The sequence below is a fragment of the Myxine glutinosa genome, chromosome 4 (assembly GCF_964187855.1).
Source record: "Myxine glutinosa chromosome 4, kmMyxGlut1.1, whole genome shotgun sequence".
NCBI lineage: Eukaryota > Metazoa > Chordata > Myxini > Myxiniformes > Myxinidae > Myxine > Myxine glutinosa.
This window is the reverse complement of record NC_136264.1, coordinates 157,885,821-157,910,054: the sequence shown is the minus strand read 5'-3', so window position 1 is coordinate 157,910,054 and position 24,234 is coordinate 157,885,821. Positions and strand designations below refer to the sequence as shown.

General features: G+C 40.8%; 1 protein-coding gene across 9 annotated transcripts in view; it reads left to right on the top strand.

Annotated features, from left to right (window-relative positions):
• Positions 1-24,234, top strand: part of LOC137413597 (LIM domain-binding protein 3) — a 135,470-nt gene that overhangs the window by 31,835 nt on the left and 79,401 nt on the right. For all 9 annotated transcript variants that reach the window (XM_068099024.2, XM_078776656.1, XM_068099028.2 and 6 more), the window contains exons 2-3: positions 2,793-2,901; positions 6,767-6,918. In XM_068099024.2, coding sequence (XP_067955125.2) covers positions 2,806-2,901; positions 6,767-6,918 — 248 coding nt within the window. In that variant the 5' untranslated portion in view covers positions 2,793-2,805. The remainder of the gene's footprint in view (positions 1-2,792; positions 2,902-6,766; positions 6,919-24,234) is intronic.

Below are 24,234 nucleotides of genomic sequence, written 5' to 3'. Positions count from 1 at the left end.
TCATCTTTTGCTCTCTTAATCTCTTGGTCTATTCATCTTTTGCTCTCTTAATCTCTTGCTCTCTTAATCTCATGGTCTATTCATCTTTTGCTCTCTCATCTCTTGCTCTCTTAATCTCTTGCTCTCTTAATCTCTTGGTCTATTCATCTTTTGCTCTCTCATCTCTTGCTCTCTTAATCTCTTGGTCTATTCATCTTTTGCTCTCTTTGTTTCTTGCCTCTTGATCTCATCGTCTTTCTTGCTCTCTTTGTTTCTTGCTTTCTTTGTCTTTCTCTCATCATTTATTGCTCTCTTCGTCTCTCGCTCTCATTATTTTTCTTGATCTCTTCATCTCTTGATCTCATCATCTCTTGCTCTCATCGTCTTTCATGTTCTCTTCATCTGTAGATCTCTTCATCTCTTGCTTTCTTGTCTCTTGCTCTCTTCATCTCTTGCTCTCATCGTCTTTCATGTTCTCTTCATCTGTTGATCTCTTCATCTCTTGCTCTCATCGTCTTTCATGTTCTCTTCATCTCTTGCTCTCTTCATCTCTTGCTTTCTTGTCTCTTGCTCTCTTCATCTCTTGCTCTCTTCATCTCTTGCTCTCTTCATCTCTTGCTCTCTTCATCTCTTGCTCTCTTCATCTCTTGCTCTCTTCATCTTTTGCTCTCTTAATCTCTTGGTCTATTCATCTTTTTCTCTCTTTGTTTCTTGCTCTCTCATCTCTTGCTCTCTCATCTCTTGCTCTCTTCATCTCTTGCTCTCTCATCTCTTGCTCTCTTCATCTCTTGCTCTCTTCATCTCTTGCTCTCTTCATCTCTTGCTCTCTTCATCTCTTGCTCTCTTCATCTCTTGCTCTCTTCATCTCTTGCTCTCTTCATCTTTTGCTCTCTTAATCTCTTGGTCTATTCATCTTTTTCTCTCTTTGTTTCTTGCTCTCTCATCTCTTGCTCTCTCATCTCTTGCTCTCTCATCTCTTGCTCTCTCATCTCTTGCTCTCTTAATCTCTTGGTCTATTCATCTTTTGCTCTCTTTGTTTCTTGCTCTCTCGTCTCTTGCTCTCTTCATCTCTTGCTCTCTTCATCTCTTGCTCTCTCATCTCTTGCTCTCTCATCTCTTGCTCTCTCATCTCTTGCTCTCTCATCTCTTGCTCTCTTAATCTCTTGGTCTATTCATCTTTTGCTCTCTTTGTTTCTTGCTCTCTCGTCTCTTGCTCTCTTCATCTCTTGCTCTCTTCATCTCTTGCTCTCTTCATCTCTTGCTCTCTTCATCTCTTGCTCTCTTAATCTCTTGCTCTCTTCATCTCTTGCTCTCTTCATCTCTTGCTCTCTTCATCTCTTGCTCTCTTCATCTCTTGCTCTCTTAATCTCTTGGTCTATTCATCTTTTGCTCTCTTTGTTTCTTGCTCTCTCGTCTCTTGCTCTCTTCATCTCTTGCTCTCTCATCTCTTGCTCTCTTAATCTCTTGGTCTATTCATCTTTTGCTCTCTTTGTTTCTTGCTCTCTCGTCTCTTGCTCTCTTCATCTCTTGCTCTCTTCATCTCTTGCTCTCTTCATCTCTTGCTCTCTTCATCTCTTGCTCTCTTCATCTCTTGCTCTCTTAATCTCTTGGTCTATTCATCTTTTTCTCTCTTTGGTTCTTGCTCTCTCATCTCTTGCTCTCTCATCTCTTGCTCTCTCATCTCTTGCTCTCTTCATCTTTTGCTCTCTTTGTTTCTTGCTCTCTCGTCTCTTGCTCTCATCATCTTTCTTGCTTTCTTTGTCTTTCTCTCATCATTTATTGCTCTCTTCGTCTCTTGCTGTCATCATTTTCTTGATCTCTTCATCTCTTCATCTCATCATCTCTTGCTCTCATCGTCTTTCATGTTCTCTTCATCTCTTGCTTTCTTGTCTCTTGCTCTCTTCATCCCTTGCTCTCTTCATCTCTTGCTCTCTTTGTCTCTTGCTCTCTTTTCCTCTTGCTCTCTTTGTCTCTTGCTCTGTTGTATCTTGTTGTATTTGTCTCTCTTCATCTCTCTTCATCTCTCTTCATCTCTTACTCTTCTCCCTCTGTCATTGCCCACTTATCCATCCAACTGCTTGATCGAGTTTTGCTTGCTTCCCACCAGCTTTGTCAGGATGTTTATACCTCTTATCTAGCATCGTCGTGCTTTTCCTCAGCCTAATTTTTTTTTAGAAATACACTTGTGTAAAGTAAGCCAAGGCCAGGAAATGTGTTTATGGCGGTCAAAAATCCTGCCATATTCTCATCTGTGTAATAAATGCATTTGATTAGAATGCCTATAAATATGAATATTCATGGTTGTTGACTTTTAATTTAACAAAATTTAAATTTGCAGGGAAGTTGATCAACTTTCACCTATTTCTCAAGGTACACCCCTGCAGCATGTTCTCACTTGTTCCATGATTCTGCAATTTATACATCCTTAGCACATGTAAGCAAAACCATTTCAGGACACATGTTTTCAAGCAGCTTCAGCATTCCATATCTCTATCTCTCTAATCTAATTTCATATTAATAACTCGAGTGTCAAGGAGCATCTTAATAACAGTGTTTACTAGTACCAATGTGGAAGTTGGTTGATTATCCACAATTTTTTTTTTTTTTTTTTGTGGAACACTGCTTCGCTGTACTGATGTTTTAGCAATATGGAATTACATTCGTATATGTTGATAAGGTGATTCTACACAAAATGGACATTTATTTCAGCCAAGCCAGGTAAAACTGTTTTTCGTTTCTCGTAAGTGAATAGTGTGAAACTTTTTGTGATGACATTGTCTTTGTCACCCTCCTTCAATCTCTCCCCTCACCAGGTGAACAGGCATCATGAGCAAATACACTGCAAAATTGGAGGCTTCTCCACCCTGGGGGTTCCGTTTACAAGGTGGTCGGGATTTTAACATGCCGCTCACACTTTCAAGGGTATGATTTATTGAGCCCCAAAAAACTCCTCTCTGGGACTACCCAGCTCTCTAAGTACCGCAGATTTCTTTACACTAATCTTAGTTTCCAATTGTCATGGCAGTAAGACATGTACTTTGTATTCTACACACAGTTGATAACATGGCATTAACATGGAGGATATTGTATCCATGGTATCTATATGCTCAAGGAGTTAGACGTGTTTAATTTCAGTATTGATTGTGCTTATCACAACAGCAGTTTTTTTAACCAAAGGCCAAAATCTGAGTGCTCAAATTGAAGGTCACACTTTCTCAGCGTGTGGGAATTCTGACTCTTCTGGAATTCTGAGATTGTCAATGCAAAAGTGTTCAAACTTTGCGGTTGTCCTACCAACATTATACAAAGGATGCTTGGAAGTGTTTTATTTTTGTTTTAAGTAAAGACACATCATCAATCTTTGCTCAATATATTTTGGCCAGACACACAAAAATAAATACCATAAGTCTTCAGCACCTGGAGAAGCGTTTTGAGCCCCCCGTTGGACTTAATCCAAAACGGGGGCTTATGGATTGGTCTCGTCCATCCGGCCATCCATCTGTCCGTCCGTGTGTGTGCATGCGTCCGCAACCATATCTCGGAGATGTATGGACCAATTCTGTTCGTACGTGGCACAAGCACAGTACATGATGGTATACACGTGCCCCTGACTTTTATTTGCGATCTGATCAAAGATGGCTGACTGGTAGACGGCCACCATATTAGTTGTAAGAAAACCTGACATTGAACACGTTCTCAACCATTTCTCAGACATGCATTTACTGATGTTGTTCCAACTTGGCACACAGATAAGTAATGATGCCTTACATAAGCGTGCCTTTTTTTCCCCGAGATCAGATCCAATATGGCCGACTGACGGCCATTTTGTTACTTAAACCTGTGCCCAACCATTTCTCGACATGCATGATTGTGTTCAAATTTGGCACAAAGCCAACACATGAGAGTATACATATGCAGAATATTTTGTTTTGTAATTCGACCAAAGATGGCTGATTGACGGCCTTTAACTCTGTACAGCAAAATTACTAAAACCACGGGGGTTGTTTTATGTCTTTTTCTTCTTGTCTCTTGTGTGAGAACTTCATGAGATGCATTGCAACATTTCAAATATGAGAGGTGTAACAAAGTAGTCATTTTAATACTGCTAACACTGCAAGCACTTCGTAATAGTCCTCAAAGTGCAGAAGGTTTTGTTTTGATGCTTTCTTTGGCCAATTTGTCTTAATATGAGGAAAATAAATTCTAAAAGTTAATGTGGGCCTATTAAAATACAGTCGGTTAAATATTGCATTTAAAAAAATGCATCATTTTTCTATTTCTTTTAAAACTTTTATTGAGTGTTGGAATAGCATACTTATGTCAAATGGTGCTCTTCAGTATGATTGAAAAAAATCAAGAAAGACATTAAAAACATATACACTACATAACTACACATATACAGTTGTGGCCAAAAATATTGGCACCCTTCCACTTTTTTTCAAATAACTTACAATTTTCTCGAAAAATAAGTTGAAATTGATGAAAGTATTTGGTCTCCACAATTATTTATTGCATTGTTGATATTACAGAACCTTTGTTTTTGATTCAGTACTTAATATGTCCTTTCAAATAAGAAAATATAAAGAAATGGCATTGTCAGAATTATTGACACCCTGTACTTAATATTTGGTATCACAGCCTTTGGACAAAATAACTGCAGTCAAGCACTTCCTCTAGCTATGAATGAGCTTCCTACACTTCTCTACTGGCAGTTTGGCCCCCTCTTCTTGTGTAAACTGCTCCAGTTCTCCCAGATTTGAAGGGTGCTTTCTCCAAACTGCTGTTTTCAGATCTCCCCACAGGTGTTCAATGAGATTTAGATCTGAACTCATTGCTGGCCACTTCAGAACAGTCCAGCGTTTTGTGTTGAACCATTCCTGGGTGCATTTTGAAGTGTGTTTGGGGTCATTGTCCTGCTGCAAGACCCATTACCTTCAACGGAGACCCAGCTTTCTGATACTGGGTTGAACATTGTGCTCCGAAATGCCTTCATAATCTCCTGATTTCATGATGCCATGCACACATTCAAGGCACCCAGTGCCAGAGGCAGCACAACAACCCTAAAACATCACTGAACCTCCTCCATGTTTGACTGTAGAGATGGTGTTCTTTTCTTTGAAGGCTTCATTTTGTTTTCTGTAAACATAGAGATGATGTGCTTTACCAAAAAGCTCTAATTTAGTCTCATCGGTCCACAGGACATTCTCCCAGAAGGATTTTGGCTTGTTCAGGTGTGTTTTGGCAAACTCCAGTCGGGCTTTCTTATGTCTCTCTCTCTCTCAGCAGTGGGGTCCTTCTGGGTCTCCTACCATAGAACTCCCTTTCATTGAGTTGGCGCCGGATGGTGCGAGTTGAAACTGTCGTGCCTTGTGTGTGGAGATCAGTTTGAATCTGTTTGCAGTTGATCGAGGTGCTTTCTCCACCATTCAAAAAATCCTTCGCTGCAATCTTCGATTACATTTTCTCTTGCAGCCACGTTCAGTGAGGTTGGCTGCAGTGCCATGGGCCTTAAACTTCCTGATAACATTGCGTACGGTGGACACAGGAACATCAAGGTCTCTGGAGATGGACTTGTAGTCTTGAGATTGTCCATGATTGGCTGCAATCTTGTGTCTGACCTCCTCAGACAATTCTCTGGTTTTCTTTCTTTTGTCCATGCTCATTGCGGTGCACACAGTGACACAAAACAGCAGAATGACTCCTTTTCTCTTTTCAAAGTGGTTGAATGAGTGATTTTCATATTGCAGGCACCTGCAATTTACAACATGTGAGTTCAATTCCAAATTAAAGGAGAATCACCTTCTTGAAACCTTATTATATCTAACAACTTCTAAAAGGTGCCAATAATATTGTCCAGGCCATTTTAGGATTTGTGTGGAATAAGCTAAGATTTAGTAATTTTTTGAGCTTTTGTTTTGTTGCACTGCAAACCAAAGAAATACATTTGTGGATACCAAAATATTTTTTTATTTCAACAATTTTCTGGAAGAAATGGTGCATTATTTGAAAAAAGTGCAAGGGTGCCAATATTTTTGGCCACGACTGCACATGTTTTTTAACACAGGGAAAATGCGGTGCTTGCAGTCTCTCTCCCACCATAAGGACCAGCTGGAAAATCCTCCAAATTATTTCTGTATTCAGCCTTTGAGAGAGGTCCAGTCTCTCGAGGCTCGTTTACGCCATGTTTTCGAGGATATTTGGGACTGTGCAGGGCTGCGTGAAGTTGTTCACAACCAATTTGATTTGATACGAGTGAGGCGTTGAGTGACGAGAGTTACCCACTTGAATGTCAGGGCCGTTGTGGCCAATTCAGGCTGTGTAGAAGCTGCTGTTAACGTCATCACTGTGACGTCCTCATATTAGTTTATTTCAGAGAGGAAGGAGAAAAACTGATGGACATTCCAAAGTCTGTGCAGATAAAGTGTTCCTCTCAGAGCTGGCAAACCATGCAAGTGCAGCTATTGGCTTCACTCTGGTCAAACATGTCTTCTGTAGTAGTGCTTGACGTCACACGTAAAATCGACATGTGACATTATTTATTGGCAGCCATGTTTGTTGGGAAAGTCAAATGCACTTTTGCAGTCACTGCCAGCCCGGTCCCAAGTGGGCTCAAAGGCTTGGTGTTGAGGAACCTTAGGTTTTATCATCGGCTCTAATTTTCAGTTTAGATCAAGTTGAATATAATATATGATATTTTGAATTTTGCAAGCATTTAAATTTTTCAGTGTTTGTACTTCAACCGGAGCTTGCAATGGAAGACATGCATTGCTGACCTTGCATGTTGTAGGTAACCCCAGGCAGCAAGGCTGACCGTGTATCAATGGAGCCAGGTGACCTTGTGATGTCCATCAATGGACTTTCTACGGACGGTATGACGCATCTCGAAGCGCAGAACCATATCAAGGCCAATACTGGTGTGCTACACTTGGGAATGCAGCGGTGAGTCAAGGGGTGACAGTTTGGTTGTTTTATTTTGTTTTGATGGCAATTGTCTTTGTTGCCATTGATATTGTGGTTTCTTTTGTCATTGAGCCAAAGCTTTATTTCTCAAAAGGGATGATGTTTGTCACTGGAGATATCTTATTTTTTCAATATTAATTATCCCAGAAACATGTAATGATCGAATGAGTAGTCAATTTGATGTCTTATGAAAAGACAAACGTTGGGAAGTGAAACATTGGGAGAAAAGAAAAAGGTAAACACAGGAAATGTGAACGCACCTCGAAGCGTGAATTAGTTTATGGTATGGGAGCTGTTGCCGACACAGCAACACAGTGGAACCTGGTGTGAATGCCAGAGAAGACCAGAAATATGCATGCCACAGTTTAGGCAGGGTTTTTAGCTCACCTGGAACGAAGTTCAGGGGAGCTTATGCGATGGCGCGTCGTCCGTCCATCAGTCTGTCCATCTGTCCGTAAACACTTGCAACTTCTTCTCCAAAACCGCTGAAGGGATTGTGACCAAACTTGGCACAAATGATATTTGTTGTGTTGTGACTAAAGTTTGTTCATGACATTTCAAAAAAATCGGGGTCTAAGGGGGTTCACCAGGGCCAAAGTGGATCCACGTTTGACCCCCCAAAATAGGAATTTGCTTTTTCCTCAGAAACTACACACACGATTTCGATAAAACTTCACCACAACCTTCATGACCCATGATGTACCAAAGTTTGTTCATGGCACTAAAAAAATCTGCCCCTGTGGGTGTCTATGAGGGGGGGGGGGGGGGGAGTGGTTGCCCCCCAAAATAGGTATTTGCTTTCTTCTCAGAAACTACACACACAATTTCGTTTAAACTTCACCACAACCTTCACCACCCATGCTGTACCAACGTTTGCTCACGACATTAAGAAAATCTGCCCCTCTGGGTGTCTACAGGGGGGTTGCCCCCCAAAATAGGATTTGCTTTCCTCTCAGAAACTACACACGCAATTTCGATGAAAACTTCACCACAACCTTCATCACCTGTGATGTACCAATATTTGTTCAAGGCATTAGAAAAATTGGGGTGTGAGGAGATATACGGACGGGGTGGAGGGTGCGATTGCCCCTCAAAATAGGTATTTTTTTGTTTGTTTGTTTAAAGTCTTGTGATTATGTTAGTATGATTCCACAACCCTGTCTTCTAGCAACCATTGAAATTGGTTTAAAATACCTATAGTCAGTGCAGTATACTGTTTATTCTACCAGGTGAGCGCCAGGGGTATTGCCATTATGTTTGTAATTAGTTCATTATGTTATTGGCTAACCCCCGCTCTAGCGGGGAAAATGGCCTTAAAACGATCATTCATTTATTCATTCATTCATTCATTTGTAATTGGTTCTGTGTGCTGTCGACACCTTGCCTCCTCTTCGTTAAAAGACGCTGGACTTTTATTATCCACAAACTAATGTTAGTGGACAAATCCCCAGATCATTTTTCAACGGACCTGCCTGACGAAAGCCAATACAATAGTTTATATTCTGGTCGAGAATCACGAACGGAGAATAGGCAGTTCAGACTGTTCATGCTGCTTCTGCATTATCCCAGCAGACTACTTTAGAATACAGTACTAGAGACAAAAATTCCCACTCTTCTGTATTTAACGTCTGTCCTCTTCTGTTCAACAAGCAATGTTTTGCTTCTCACCAATTCAAATGCAAACCCTTGTGCTGGTTGAAGGCAGTCCTAGTGTCTTCCAAGGGATGAAACATGACATTAAAGATCAAAAAGCAGTTTACAGCATTGCATTGTCACAATAGCTGTGCCTGTCTGTCTGCTTCGCTGGCTGGTTTAAGTAAACCACCGCATGCTGCATTTCCAAACATATTGCATGTCGATTTGTGAGTCTCAATGAGGATGTAAAATAAAGTGAAACATGCGATAAATGGTTACGTGGTTGTTGCTGTTTTTTGTGCTCCTTCCATGTACGATTATGTATTTTTTGTCTTTCTTCGAGAAGTATTATGATATATAATTTTGTGTGCTCCTTCCATATCTGTCACACTTTATTCTAAAAGTATTCCAACTATCCATACCCCTTGGAAAATCCAGGTCCTGCTTCCTCTTCTTCCATCACGTAAATACGGGCTTAAAAAAAAGGCATCTTTGTGATTAAACAGGCACGAATGTTTGTTCCAAGTAAATCGATGATTAGCTTTCCAAGAGGAAAATCGATTCGCTTTCCCACCAAGTAAATTGATTATTTGCTTTCCAACCAAGTAAATCAATTGTTAGCTTTCCGACCAAGGAAATCAATTGCTAGCTTTCCGACCAAGTAAATCGATTATTAGCTTTCCGACCAAGTAAATCGATTATTAGCTTTCCAACCAAATCAATCGATTATTAGCTTTCCGACCAAGGAAATAGATTATTAGCTTTCCGACCAAGGAAATAGATTATTTGCTTTCCAACTAAGTAAATCGATTATTAACTTTCCAACCAAGTAAATCGATTATTAACTTTCCAAACAAGTAAATCAATTGTTAGCTTTCCAACCAAGTAAATCGATTATTAACTTTCCAACCAAGTAAATCGATTATTAACTTTCCAACCGAGTAAATCGATTATTAACTTTCCGACCAAGTAAATCAATTGTTAGCTTTCCAAGCAAGTAAATCAATTGTTCGCTTTCCGACCAAGTAAATCGATTATTAGCTTTCCAACCAAGTAAATCGATTATTAGCTTTCCGACCAAGTAAATCGATTATTAACTTTCCGACCAAGTAAATCGATTATTAGCTTTCCGACCAAGGAAATAGATTATTAGCTTTCCGACCAAGGAAATAGATTATTGTTACTATGTTACTTAGTTCTAAAACTTTCCAAACAAGTAAATCGATTATTAGCTTTCCAACCAAGGAAATAGATTATTTGCTTTCCAACCAAGGAAATAGATTATTAACTTTCCAACCAAGTAAATCGATTATTAACTTTCCGACCAAGTAAATCAATTGTTAGCTTTCCAACCAAGTAAATCAATTGTTAGCTTTCCAACCAAGTAAATCAATTGTTAGCTTTCCGACCATGTAAATCGATTATTAGCTTTCCAACCAAGTAAATCGATTATTAGCTTTCCAACCAAGTAAATCGATTATTAGCTTTCCGACCAAGTAAATCGATTATTAGCTTTCCAACCAAATAAATCGATTATTAGCTTTCCGACCAAGGAAATAGATTATTAGCTTTCCGACCAAGGAAATAGATTATTCGCTTTCCAACTAAGTAAATCGATTATTAACTTTCCAAACAAGTAAATCGATTATTAACTTTCCAAACAAGTAAATCGATTATTAGCTTTCCAACCAAGGAAATAGATTATTAACTTTCCAAACAAGTAAATCGATTATTAACTTTCCAAACAAGTAAATTGATTATTAGCTTTCCAACCAAGGAAATAGATTATTTGCTTTCCAACCAAGGAAATAGATTATTTGCTTTCCGACCAAGGAAATAGATTATTTGCTTTCCAACCAAGGAAATAGATTATTTGCTTTCCGACTAAGTAAATCGATTATTAGCTGTCCATCCAAGTAAATCGATTATTAGCTTTCCAACCAAGTAAATCGATTATTAGCTTTCCAACCAATTAAATCGACTATTAGCTTTCCATCCAAGTAAATCGATTATTAGCTTTCCAACCAAGTAAATCGATTACATATTAGCTTTCCGACCAAGGAAATAGATTATTTGCTTTCCGACCAAGGAAATAGTTAATTTGCTTTCCGACTAAGTAAATCTATTATTAGCTTTCCATCCAAGTAAATCGATTATTAGCTTTCCATCCAAGTAAATCGATTATTAGCTTTCTTTCCAAGGAAATCGATTATTAGCTTTCCATCCAAGTAAATCGATTATTAGCTTTCCATCCAAGGAAATCGATTATTAGCTTTCGAACCAAGTAAATCGATTATTAGCTTTCCGACCAAGGAAATAGATTATTAGCTTTCCGACCAAGGAAATAGATTATTAGCTTTCCGACCAAGGAAATAGATTATTTGCTTTCCGACCAAGGAAATAGATTATTTGCTTTCCAACCAAGGAAATAGATTATTTGCTTTCCAACTAAGTAAATCGATTATTAGCTTTCCATCCAAGGAAATCGATTATTAGCTTTCCATCCAAGTAAATCGATTGTTAGCTTTCCGACCAAGGAAATAGATTATTTGCTTTCCATCCAAGGAAATCGATTATTACCTTTCCAACCAAGTAAATAGATTTTTAGCTTTCGAACCAAGTATATCGATTATATTTGTTTTCCAACCAAGTAAATCGATTATTAGCTTTCCAACCAAGTCAATCGATTATTTGCTTTCCGACCAAATAAATCGATTATTTGTTTTCCAAATAAGTACATCGATTATTTGCTTTCCAACAGTACCATTTTTATTACTCTACGCCAGCAGAAATCCTTTAAATTAAAGCGTGATGGATGGACACTTCTCATTTTAGGAATATAGACACTGTACTGTAGGTTGACAACTTGTCACATGTTACGTGAATGTCTTCAATTAAGTTTCTATGTCGCATTTACATCTCCAAGGTGTTTCTTTGAGGTTTTCTTCTTTGAGATATTTGGAGGATTCATAAGCTATCAAAATAAAATCTGTTTTTTTTTTTTTGACAAAGGTTTGAGATCACACATGTGCTGGCAGGATAGCCTAGAGATATGCGCACTTGCCTCTGAACTATCTAGCCTGGGCTTGAATCTCGGTCCACCTATAAACTGTCATCCTGGTGTTTCGCAGACAGGGTGATACATAAATGTGTGTGGCCATCCCTTGGATGGATGTTGGACTGGGTTATCCCGTCTAATAGCAGCAGCTGATCCCACGGTGTCCTTCATGAGTATTAAAGATTCCTCAGTGACTTTCGCGAACAGTTGGCAAGTTATCGCCGGCACCCTGGCCAGAATACAAATTCCGACCTGAGCTTTGGGTAGCAAGTGGCCTGGTCTTCTGAGATGTTCCTTGAAACCAGGTTACACACACGTACATACACATCAAATGGTGACACCTTCCAGGTTGCATTGGGACGTAAGGGGGAGATTCCTTTTTTCTCTTCTGTTAGTGGCTAATAACTTAATCCAATTGTGCACCATCTTGTTTGCAATTACTCTTATTGTCAGAGCCTATTATCTTCTGAATGCAAATGTTAAGAAAGATTATAATACCCGTTTTATTGTGTGGTATTTCTTATTTTAGAATTGAGCCACACCCCAGCCAATTATTTATTTTGAGTGGTAACAGGTAACCAGGGATGATGTGAGTGAGTTAAGTAAGCAGAGCCACTCCTGCATAGGTTTACTATAAAATGGAGTCTATTCCTCCACCTGTGCCCATCAGCCTTTGCAGCGATGTTCTTTCAATGCTTGGGACTATCCCAATGTGGTGATCATAGTGATGAGGTACCGGATGCTTTGTGCTTAGTCATATTTATGACTCATATTGATGACTCATATTGATGACTCATATTGATGACTCGTAGTGATGAGGTAGTTAGTGTGTTGTGAGTAGTGCAGCCATGCAATGATCATGGAAAAAGAAGGGTAAGCTGATGAGGGTTGACAGGCGAATAGGAAAAAAGTTCAGAAGTACACATAAGAGTTTGTTTGATGTGATGATGACTTAACAGCCTTAAATGACCATCAGAAGAAGGAAAGTCGACAAGCTTAAAGACTGTCTTTTATCGTTTTGTTCCTTAGCACCTCCAGTGCAGTTTTGACTGTGTGCTTTGGGTCGTTGTCATGCTGAAAGGTGAACTTCTGGCCCAATTTCAGCTTTCTGGCAGAGTACAGCAGTTTTTCCTCTAGGATTTTTCTGTATTTTGCTCCATCCATTTTTCCTTCTATTCTGACAAGTGACTCAGTCCCTACTGATGAGAAACATCCCCATAACATGATGCTGCCACCACCATGCTTCACAGTAGGGATGGTGTTATTTGGGTGATGTGCTGTTTTGGGGTTTGCGTCAAACGTAACATCAAAAAGTTCCATCTTGGTTTTGTTAGACCACAAAACGTTTTGCCACATGGCTTCAGAATATCCAGAAATGTGTTTTGCACACCTCAAACGGGACTCAAGGTGGGCTTTTTTGAGCAATGGCTTCCTTCTTGTCCAGGCCAGATTTGTGGAATGCTTGGAATATTGTTGTCAAATGGAGACAATGATCAGTCTTTGCCATAAAAGCCTGTAGCTCTTTCAAAGTTGCCATTGGCCTCTTGGTGGCCTCTCTGATCAGTCTCCTCCTTGCTTGGTCATCCAATTTGGTGGGGCGGCCTGATCTAGGTAGGGTCTTGGTGATACCATACGCCTTCCACTTCTTAATGATTGTCTTGACTGTGCTCCAAGGGATATTCAAAGCCTTAGAAATATTATTATACCCATCCCCTGATCTGTGTCTTTCCACAACTTTATCCTGGAGATATTTTGAAAGCTCCTTAGTGCTCATGGTTGAGTCTTTGCTGTGAAATGCACCACCCAGCAGAGGAAACCTACAGGAACAGCTGATTTTATTCTGAAATAATCAGAATCACTACAATTGAACACAGGTGGAGGCCAATGTACTTGGTGTGTTATTTTGAAGGTGATTGGTTACACCTGAGCTAATTTACAATTGCTATAATATGGGTGGTGGGCACTTATCCAACCAAGATATTCTAGTTTTGTATTTTTAATTAGTTTTTAGAAATTTGTAGAATTTGTTTTTCACTTGAAAGTTGTGGGTTACGATGTGTAAATAACGGTGGAAAAGTGTTCATAACGGTTGGGAAAAATATCCGATTTAATGCATTTTAATTGCAGGCTTTAAGGCAACAAAAGTGAAAACTTTGAAAGAGGGTGTGGACTTTCTATAGGCTGTATGTATGTATGTATGTGTGTATATATATATATATATATATATATAGATATATACACACACACTGATGCGCTATGATGTACCTCGATTTGTATCCTATTTGGACAAATGAACATAAATAAGCTGTGCCTGTAGCTGTTCCTGTGAACACACCAGCCATACATGGCAAAGACAAAAGGGGAAAGTGGGGAAGGAGGGCAGGGTTTAAGGTTGCAGTATGGCTGTGGTGCTCAACAGTTGGAAAATGCGTGGAATGATTGACAAGAGTTCGAAGATCGAATGCTGTCCCACCAACAGCCAATTGAAGACAAATTGCACCGAGTGAATTGCCTGAACTCTTTAACATGCATCTTTTAATCCTGGGAGAGTGTTATTTAAAGCCATGCGGATAATGATTTCCAAAAGACCGACTGCTGGCTGAAAGTGCCAATGTTTGTCTTCAGGCATTAGGCTAGTCCACTCAAGTTTGTTTCTGAAAGAATCTTCAAGTATGTAATTTGGCACTTGTAGTATTGGACCCAAAAGGTCTGAATTCTATTTTTTAGAGTTTTGATTATTGTCCCCTGTCGCACCGCAGAGCGAAAGGGGGACAATGGTTTTCCCCTCCGTCCGTCCGTCCATGCATACGTGCGTAAACGAAGGACCGAATTCTAATTTGGTGTGTGGGTGCAACCCACGTCAAAATCCAAGATGGCCGCCGCCATGTATGTCTGATGCTATGTATGTCTGAACCTTGTGAGTGGAATATCTTGAAAAATAAGCGAAGTACCAACTTCTAATCTGGTGTGTGGGTGTATCTACGCTAAAGGAAGAACGCTATTGAAAATTGGGTCGCCACGTCAAAATCCAAGATGGCCGCCACCATATATATCTCTGAACCTTGTGAGCGAAATATCTTGAAAAATAAACGAACTACTCACTTCTAATCTGGTGTGTGGATGTATCTACGCTTAAGGAAGAACGCTATTGAAAATTGGGTCGCCACGTCAAAATCCAAGATGGCCGCCACCCTATATATCTCTGAACCATGTGAGCAGAATATCTTGAAAAATAAGCGAAGTACCAACTTCTAATCTGGTGTGTGGGTGTATCTAGGCATACGGAAGAACGCTATTGAAAATTGGGTCGCCACGTCAAAATACAAGATGGCCGCCACCATATATATGTCTGAACCCTGTGAGCGAAATATCTTGAAAAATAAACGAACTGCTAACTTCTAATCTGGTGTGTGGGTGTATCTACGCATAAGGAAGAACGCTATTGAAAATTGGGTCGCCAAGTCAAACTCCAAGATGGCAGCCATCATATATATGTCTGAACCATGTGAGCGAAATATCTTGAAAAATAAACGAACTACTAAGTTCTAATCTGGTGTGTGGGTGTATCTACGCCTAAGGAAGAACGCTATTGAAAATTGGGTCGCCACGTCAAAATCCAAGATGACGGCCGCCATGCATGTCTGAACCTTGTGAGCGGAATATCTTGAAAAATAAGCGAAGTACCAACTTCTAATCTGGTGTATGGGTGTATCTAGGCATATGGAAGAACGCTATTGAAAATTGGGTCGCTTAGTCAAACTCCAAGATGAAAACTTGCATCTTCCACTTTGTCAACTCACATCACTTCACCGACGGGGGACCTAGGCGTAACGCTTGTTGACCTGTATTCTTGCTTTAGCCTTTTTTGATCTTGCCACAGCCAGATTAAAGATTGTTTAAGAAACGTAAAGTAAAACAAAAATAAAACCAAACAAAAATACATCGAGTTGTTTGGCCAGATAGTTTCGGAAAATTGTGCATTAATAGAATTGTGTTGCAATGTTGGACTGTGTCACGTACGGTACCCAAAAGAGCATTGACCATTTTAGCCTCATAACCACCAGGCGTGGTTCTCTGCAGTGGCTCAACAGCTCCTGCCTCTGACGGCACACGATAAGCATGCCTCAGACGCACTTTCTTTCCTGCTGCCTTATATGTACAAAATGCTGTGCAGTGGTATTTAAAGTATTTTATTTTTTTAATTTGATGAAATAGTTTGAATATAAACCTGTACACAGGCATCTTGGTTACCGCCTTGCCACTGATGGGCGATGGTGAAGTCGATACCCAGCTGCAGAATATTGTTTAATTGAACCCTCAAGGTGAAGCAGGCCCCCGGTTATGAAAGGCCTCCAAAGTAAGCTGCAAACCTGCAAAGTAAGAAACAGCTTTGTGGAAGCATGATCATCCAGGTTAAAGTTCAGAACGCGAGTTTGTTCCAGAACAGCACTTATGCTGTCACCTGCTGCTGAGCCTGTTGCTTGTTCCTCTCACTGACGATAAGCCCACACTTCCTGTTGCTGTGCAGTACAATGAATCCTCTGCGTAATACAAATTCAGGCTAAATAAAATTGTAGCAGTTACAAATCAGTTTTAGGACGTTTCAATTTGGAGGTAACATAATGTTGAGCAAAGAAGCCTTTTTGACGTTTTGAACATGTAAATTGACCTGCCTTTCAGCAGGTGATGATGGACAGCCGTTTTGTTTAGTGTTAGGTTTCTCAAACTGTTCGCCCCCCTACCGCAGGCCCGTTCTATATTTATAGTTGACTTGATGCCGCAGCTGTTGTCACCTAGTGCACGGGTCACAGCCAGGCTGACGGATACCTGCCACGGAGGAAAAGCAGATTGGTCTAATGCGGAAAGCATCCGACCTTGCGGCATCCTATACCCCCGGCCACGCTGTCTGTTCCATCCCCTGTGCAGCACTGCTTCCAATTGTGTCTCCACTGAATTCGAATAGCGCATCTTATTTTGCTTTTGGTGAAGCTGGCACACCTTCAAGAAGAAGATGAGCACAGAAATTATTTTTGTAATCGAGCTTTTGTGTTATGGAATGCAAGCAACAGGAAATGAGACGGTGTAAATCAACAGAGGAAAACTAGGGAGGGGGAAGGAGGTAAAGACTGCTGACCTGTCTACGCTGTATACAGGTGACTTCAGCCGATTAGCTAATATCTTTCAACGTTTTGGCCTTAAAATTGGTCAAAATTGAGTAATGCGACTAATAAACCACATGGGGATAAGTGGGGGTCTGACTTATTTTTCTTAGCAATTAAAGATTCTGAACAAGTAAAGATCATGATTGCTATTCCAATGGAAGGCCTACTAAATAAATAAATAAACAATAAAAGGAAAAAACAAAAATCAATATGAATTTTATTGATAACAAAGACCAACTTCAGTGTAAATCTAAAACTGACGTTCTAGGTGTGCATCCATTGATCACATCTTGATGCATGCAAAGAGTCTGTCTCAAATGACTTTATCTGATGGAGGAGACAAATGTGATCAATACGATGTACAATATTTGATCAATACGATGATGAGTTGGTCCATGATGTTTACAAAGCCCAGCGACACATTCTTCGTTCACCTGCGAAGCAGCTTTATCGATTCATTGAACCGAGGTGAAATGTTTCCGCTTGGATGACAACCTCCTGGCGATGCAACCACACTGGTGTGGTTACCATCACACTGGTGTGGTTACCATCACACTGATGTGGTTACCATCACGCTGATGTGGTTACCATCACGCTGATGTGGTTACCATCACACTGGTGTGGTTATCCCCACACTGATGTGGTTACCATCACACTGCTGTGGTTATCCCCACACTGATGTGGTTACCATCACACTGGTGTGGTTATCCCCACACTGATTTGGTTACCATCACACTGGTGTGGTTATCCCCACACTGATGTGGTTGCCATCACACTGATGTGGTTACCATCACGCTGATGTGGTTACCATCACACTGATGTGGTTACCATCACACTGGTGTGGTTACCATCACGCTGATGTGGTTACCATCACACTGGTGTGGTTATCCCCACACTGATGTGGTTATCCCCACACTGATGTGGTTACCATCACGCTGATGTGGTTACCATCACACTGGTGTGGTTATCCCCACACTGATGTGGTTACCATCACACTGGTGTGGTTATCCCCACACTGATGTGGTTACCATCACACTGGTGTGGTTACCATCACGCTGTGGTTGCCATCACACTGATGTGGTTACCATCACACTGATGTGGTTGCCATCACACTGGTGTGGTTACCATCACGCTGATGTGGTTACCATCACACTGATGTGGTTATCTCCACACTGATGTGGTTACCATCACACTGGTGTGGTTATCCCCACACTGATGTGGTTACCATCACACTGGTGTGGTTATCCCCACACTGATGTGGTTACCATCACACTGGTGTGGTTAGCCCCACACTGATGTGGTTACCATCACACTGGTGTGGTTATCCCCACACTGATGTGGTTATCCCCACACTGATGTGGTTACCATCACACTGATGTGGTTATCCCCACACTGATGTGGTTACCATCACACTGATGTGGTTATCCCCACACTGATGTGGTTACCATCACACTGATGTGGTTATCCCCACACTGTGGTTACCATCACACTGGTGTGGTTACCATCACGCTGTGGTTGCCATCACACTGATGTGGTTACCATCACACTGATGGGGTTGCCATCACACTGATGTGGTTACCATCACACTGGTGTGGTTATCCCCACATTGATGTGGTTATCACCACACTGATGTGGTTACCATCACACTGATGTGGTTACCATCACACTGATGTGGTTATCCCCACACTGTGGTTACCATCACACTGGTGTGGTTACCATCACGCTGTGGTTGCCATCACACTGATGTGGTTACCATCACACTGATGTGGTTGCCATCACACTGGTGTGGTTACCATCACGCTGATGTGGTTACCATCACACTGATGTGGTTATCCCCACACTGATGTGGTTACCATCACACTGGTGTGGGTACCATCACGATGGTGTGGTTACCATCACACTGGTGTGGTTGCCATCACACTGATGTGGTTACCATCACGCTGATGTGGTTACCATCACACTGGTGTGGTTACCATCACACTGATGTGGTTACAATCACACTGATGTGGTTATCCCCACACTGATGTGGTTACCATCACACTGATGTGGTTACCATCACACTGGTGTGGTTACCATCACGCTGATGTGGTTACCATCACACTGATATGGTTGCCATCACACTGGTGTGGTACCATCACACTGATGTGGTTACCATCACACTGATGTGGTTATCCCCACACTGATGTGGTTACCATCACACTGGTGTGGTTACCATCATGCTGATGTGGTTACCATCACACTGAAGTGGTTACCATCACACTGGTGTGGTTACCATCACACTGATGTGGTTATCCCCACACTGATGTGGTTACCATCACACTGGTGTGGTTACCATCACGCTGATGTGGTTACCATCACGCTGATGTGGTTGTCATCACACTGGTGTGGTTACCATCACACTGATGTGGTTACCATCACACTGATGTGGGTATCCCCACACTGATGTGGTTACCATCACACTGGTGTGGTTACCATCACACTGGTGTGGTTACCATCACACTGATGTGGTTACCATCACATTGATGTGGTTACCATCACTGATGTGGTTACCATCACATTGATGTGGTTACCATCACACTGATGTGGTTACCATCACACTGGTGTGGTTACCATCACACTGATGTGGTTACCATCACACGGAAGCCAAGACTTCAAGGATTGCTGAACTTCGCTGTTTCAAACAAGTTGATGCAGAGAGGTTATCGCTGCCTGTGGTCCAACGGGGCCTATTACTGTACAGGTTATAAAACAAGAACAAGATAAATCTCATCCTCAGAGGATCCCAGATTTATCCGATCCACGCGCGACTAAAGGTCTGCAACATGAAGTAACACGAGGTCCTGAAGGGATAAATAATTTATTGCAGAAGACCTGTTGTAACACAAATCCTGAAAACACAAGACAACTACACTTCCTGATCTAATGATTGCCCACTTCCCCTAGTAAGGGCATTTAATGAAATATTTCACAAATCTGTTAACTAAATTGTTACCAAAAAATTTCTTCACCAATATGTTTGTAAAGGTGTGTAATAACATGTGTTAAAATGTTGATGTTCAACTCCCGTGGGAAACCGAGAAAAAAAGCTGTTGAATTTGGGTACCGAAAAATTATTTTCGAGAATTTTTATTTTTTTAAATCGGCCCTTAAGTAACTTATGAGGGGTCAAATAAGGGTTTTTCATGATTCTGAGTTGATTGTTAACATTTATATTTTCACTTTTACATTTACACACAAAGTAGCTTTTATTTCACATACATATATAATACTCAAGAGTTATTTCTCATTCACAATGTCAGAAGTTTCAACAGTCATTGTCTATGTCTTCTTCAGACTCAACAACATCATGACTGCAGTTTCTGCATGTAATGCCATTACAGACTCCACAGGCCGAGATGCACGTGACCCCATTCTTCTTGCAGCTGCATCGCCGGTTGCTGCAATCTCCATGACAATTACAGCTCGTGAACTGCAATAGCTCCTCAGGAGCCGTGGGGTCCAGTGTTGGAACTGGCTCATACCCATGCACACCTATTGTCCATCCATAGTCACTGGGGTTCAGAGACATGCTCTGTAGAAGGATCCAGTCCCGGGTCTGCAGGTAGGCACGGAGTGAATGCTGTGCAGCTGCACCCTCTGTTGGAGGTCGAGTCTCTGGTTTGATCACTCCTCAGTGATCTCAGTGTATCCCAGCCGGTGGAACTTATTGAGCATCCATTTTGACCCAAATCTATGATCAAGTTGTATGGCAAGCCCCATTTGGTGTGGCAATACTCCAGACCGAGGTCGACAGGCCTTAATAAAATTCTGCCCCCAAACGGCAACTCTTTCGTCTGTCTTGACAATCGGTCTCAAGATCATCTGAAGGCTTTCAGGAACAAGTGTCAGCTGACTATCGATGTCAGTCATACTGTGTGTGGTGGGGTATGACTTTGGACCTAAATCAATCAAGGCAATATCATTGGATATGAACTTGAGTGCCGTCTTTATGATCTGAGTCTTCTCATCTCCATGGTCAAGATTAGCATGATGCGCTCGCAGAATATTGTCGGTGCCATCTTTGAGACAGAGTACATCTGCCCTTCTTTCCTGTGTTGTGAAATACAAGGTGTCTTCGTATTTCTCTAGAAGTTTTATCTTTAGCCAATGCTTTGAATAAGAAAGGCTCTTCTCTGGTGACTGATCAAACTCCTGCAGCTTTTCATGGACTTGGTCCATGTTCATTACCCCATGCTCTAATTCTGAGTCTAACCATTCGCAGAATTCAATAAAAACTGCCTCTCGCTCCTCATCAATACTCCTCTGTCCTCTCTTCCTTTTTCCTTCCTCATCAGTCTTGGACAAACTGTCACCTCTCGCAAACATAAGTTTGCATCGCAAATGGTACAGTGTTTCTTCTGCTACCAAGTCGTTGATCCCTTCCAGGCGTCCAGTGACTTCAGTGCCCCAGTCATCCCCGCGACTCCGTGCTGTCTTCAGCAAGCTTGCCTTCAGTGTATCTGCAGTCAAATTATCTGGCACTCTGTATTTCTTTCTAGCTTGTGCTGGATTATTTTTGTAGAGCTGGGCTGGTTGGTTGCAAAGAATGCATACATCCTTATACAGGAGGTCAACTGACTGTGATCTTCTAGAACTGCAGCCAGTTGATGAACTGAACTCACAAGTAGTGCGTCTTCTCTTCAACTTTGATGACTCTTTCTCTGCCTTTGATGCTTGAGCTGACTTCTTGGTGGTTGCAACAAAGTTGTTGTACAGATCATTTTTACACTTCTGGTGGTACCTCAGTTTTCCTTCCTTTTGAGCCTCCTTCATACGTTCCACAACAGTAACATTTTCGACAGTTTCTGCTTGTTTCAATAAAGTTGAGTATCCCTTTGGAGTTGCCTGTATGAGCCTTTCAGCTGGTGTATCCGAGCGTGCACAGATGAAGCAATTGAGCACAGGTGGAGTAACGTCTTCATCCATATTGCTAGACTCCATGTCCTGCAAAGTAGAAAATGAGATATATTTAGAAATTATTTTTCCACAAAGGAGTGTCTGTGGTGAAATATAAATGTTAACAATCAACTCAGAATCATGAAAAACCCTTATTTGACCCCTCATAAGTTACTTAAGGGCCGATTAAAAAAAAAAAATTCTCGAAAATAATTTTTCGGTACCCGAATTCAACAGCTTTTTTTCTGGGTTTCCCACGGGAGTTGACCTTCAACATTTTAACACATGTTATTACACACCTTTACAAACATATTGGTGAAGAAATTTTTTGGTAACAATTTAGTTAACAGATTTTCATGTTTCCCTTACTACCCTTATACGTCACTATTTTTTTTCGCAAAATAAAGTTGCAAATCTAAGTTGTGCATAAGGTCATACGTTGACTCCTAATTAGCAATTAGCATTTCGGATACACCTTTTGAAGGTTTATTACCGGCATGCACGGACAAAAGCGAGGTTAAGCAAATGGTTATCTTTGCCTGTCTGTCTGTCTGTTTGTCTGACGGTCTATGAGCATCAGTTTATGATCGATGAATAACTCAATTTCATTTGAATGTTGGATTTTGAGCACGAATTTGAAAACATCCTTGCAGTTGACTGAATTTGTTCCGATCGCGCATGCGCAGAGTGAGAGTGCAGTGAGGTATTTGTTTTACTCTGCGTGTCTGGCAGTCAAAAAACGTTGAAAATTATTCCAAACAGGAAGCTTACTGTTTTTAAGGACATCATAAAGGTCATAAACAACAATCCCAAAAATAGAATGCAACGTGTTAAATAAGGTGGTGTAAAAGACGCTGCACCAATGGCGGTAAACTTCCGAATATTTGTTTTTCTACTACATTTAAAATCCTTCTTTTATTTCCTTTGATTATATATGTGAACACTGTAGACCACAGATCACCTTTTATCACTGTCAAAACCTGTTCGTTTTGCATTACTCGGACAAAATATTACGGCATTTTACATCATCTTGACCAATCAAATTTGCTTCTCACAGACCCCACCCATGTCCTTTTTTTCCTCAAAACTATGTGGAATAAGGGGTACCATGAACTCTCTAGTTAATTTATTTATTTCCTTACTCCTGGAACGTTACACGGCATGTAATGCATTATATATCGAGCTTCTTGGTTGGTTGTTTTTACCATCTCAAGTCGTCTTATAGATGGCACGATATCTGATGCATGAATTTTAAAAATCTCCTGGTGATTTTTCACCATTGAATGATAGGGCCAAAAACAATATATAGCATATTTACCTCCGCTACCAAAGGTGGATGGAGGGTATGTTTTCACCTCCGTCTGTTTGTCTGTCAGTTTGTCTGTCTGTGAACAAAATATCTCAAAAAGTTGTGGATGGATTCGGACGAAATTTGGCAAGGATGTAGCATGTGTGACAAGGACGAAATGATTCGATTTTGGTGAAGATCGGATTCGGATCCGGCTACTAGAATTTTTTAAGTGAAATCTTCACCATTGGGAGATATGGCCAAAAACAATGCATAGCAGAATATTTCAAAAGGTTGTGGACAGATTCCGACGAAATTTGGCAGAGATGTAGCGTATGTCACAACGACGAAATGATTAGATTTTGGTGAAGATCCGGATTCAGATCCGGCTACTAGAATTTTTTAAGTGAAATCTTCACCATTGGGAGATATGGCCAAAAACAATGCATAGCAGAATATTTCAAAAGGTCGTGGACAGATTCGGACGAAATTTGGCACAGATGTAGCGTATGTCACAAGGACGAAATGATTAGATTTTGGTGAAGATCCGGATTCAGATCCGGCTACTAGAATTTTTTAAGTGAAATCTTCACCATTGGGAGATATGGCCAAAAACAATGCATAGCAGAATATTTCAAAAGGTTGTGGACACATTCGGACGAAATTTGGCAGAGATGTAGCGTATGTCACAAGGACGAAATGATTAGATTTTGGTGAAGATCCGGATTCAGATCCGGCTACTAGAATTTTTAAAGTGAAATCTTCACCATTGGGAGATATGGCCAAAAACAATGCATAGCAGAATATTTCAAAAGGTTGTGGACACATTCGGACGAAATTTGGCAGAGATGTAGCGTATGTCACAAGGACGAAATGATTAGATTTTGGTAAAGATCCGGATTCAGATCCGACTACTAGAATTTTTAAAATTGTTTCTTCACCATTGGGAGATGGGGCCAAAAACGATACATAGCAGGATATCTCAAAAAGTTGTGGACGGATCTGGACCAAACTTGGTGGATCGGTTGGGTGTCTGACAAGGACAAATAGATTCCATTTTTGTGAAGATTTGAATTTGGATTCGGATATGATAGTTGTTTGATTTTACGTGATTATTCACCATTGGGAGATAGGGCCAAAACTATACATTGTGGGATATTTCAAAAAGTTATGGGCGGATTTGGCCGAAACTTGTTGGACAGGTTGTGTGTGTGACA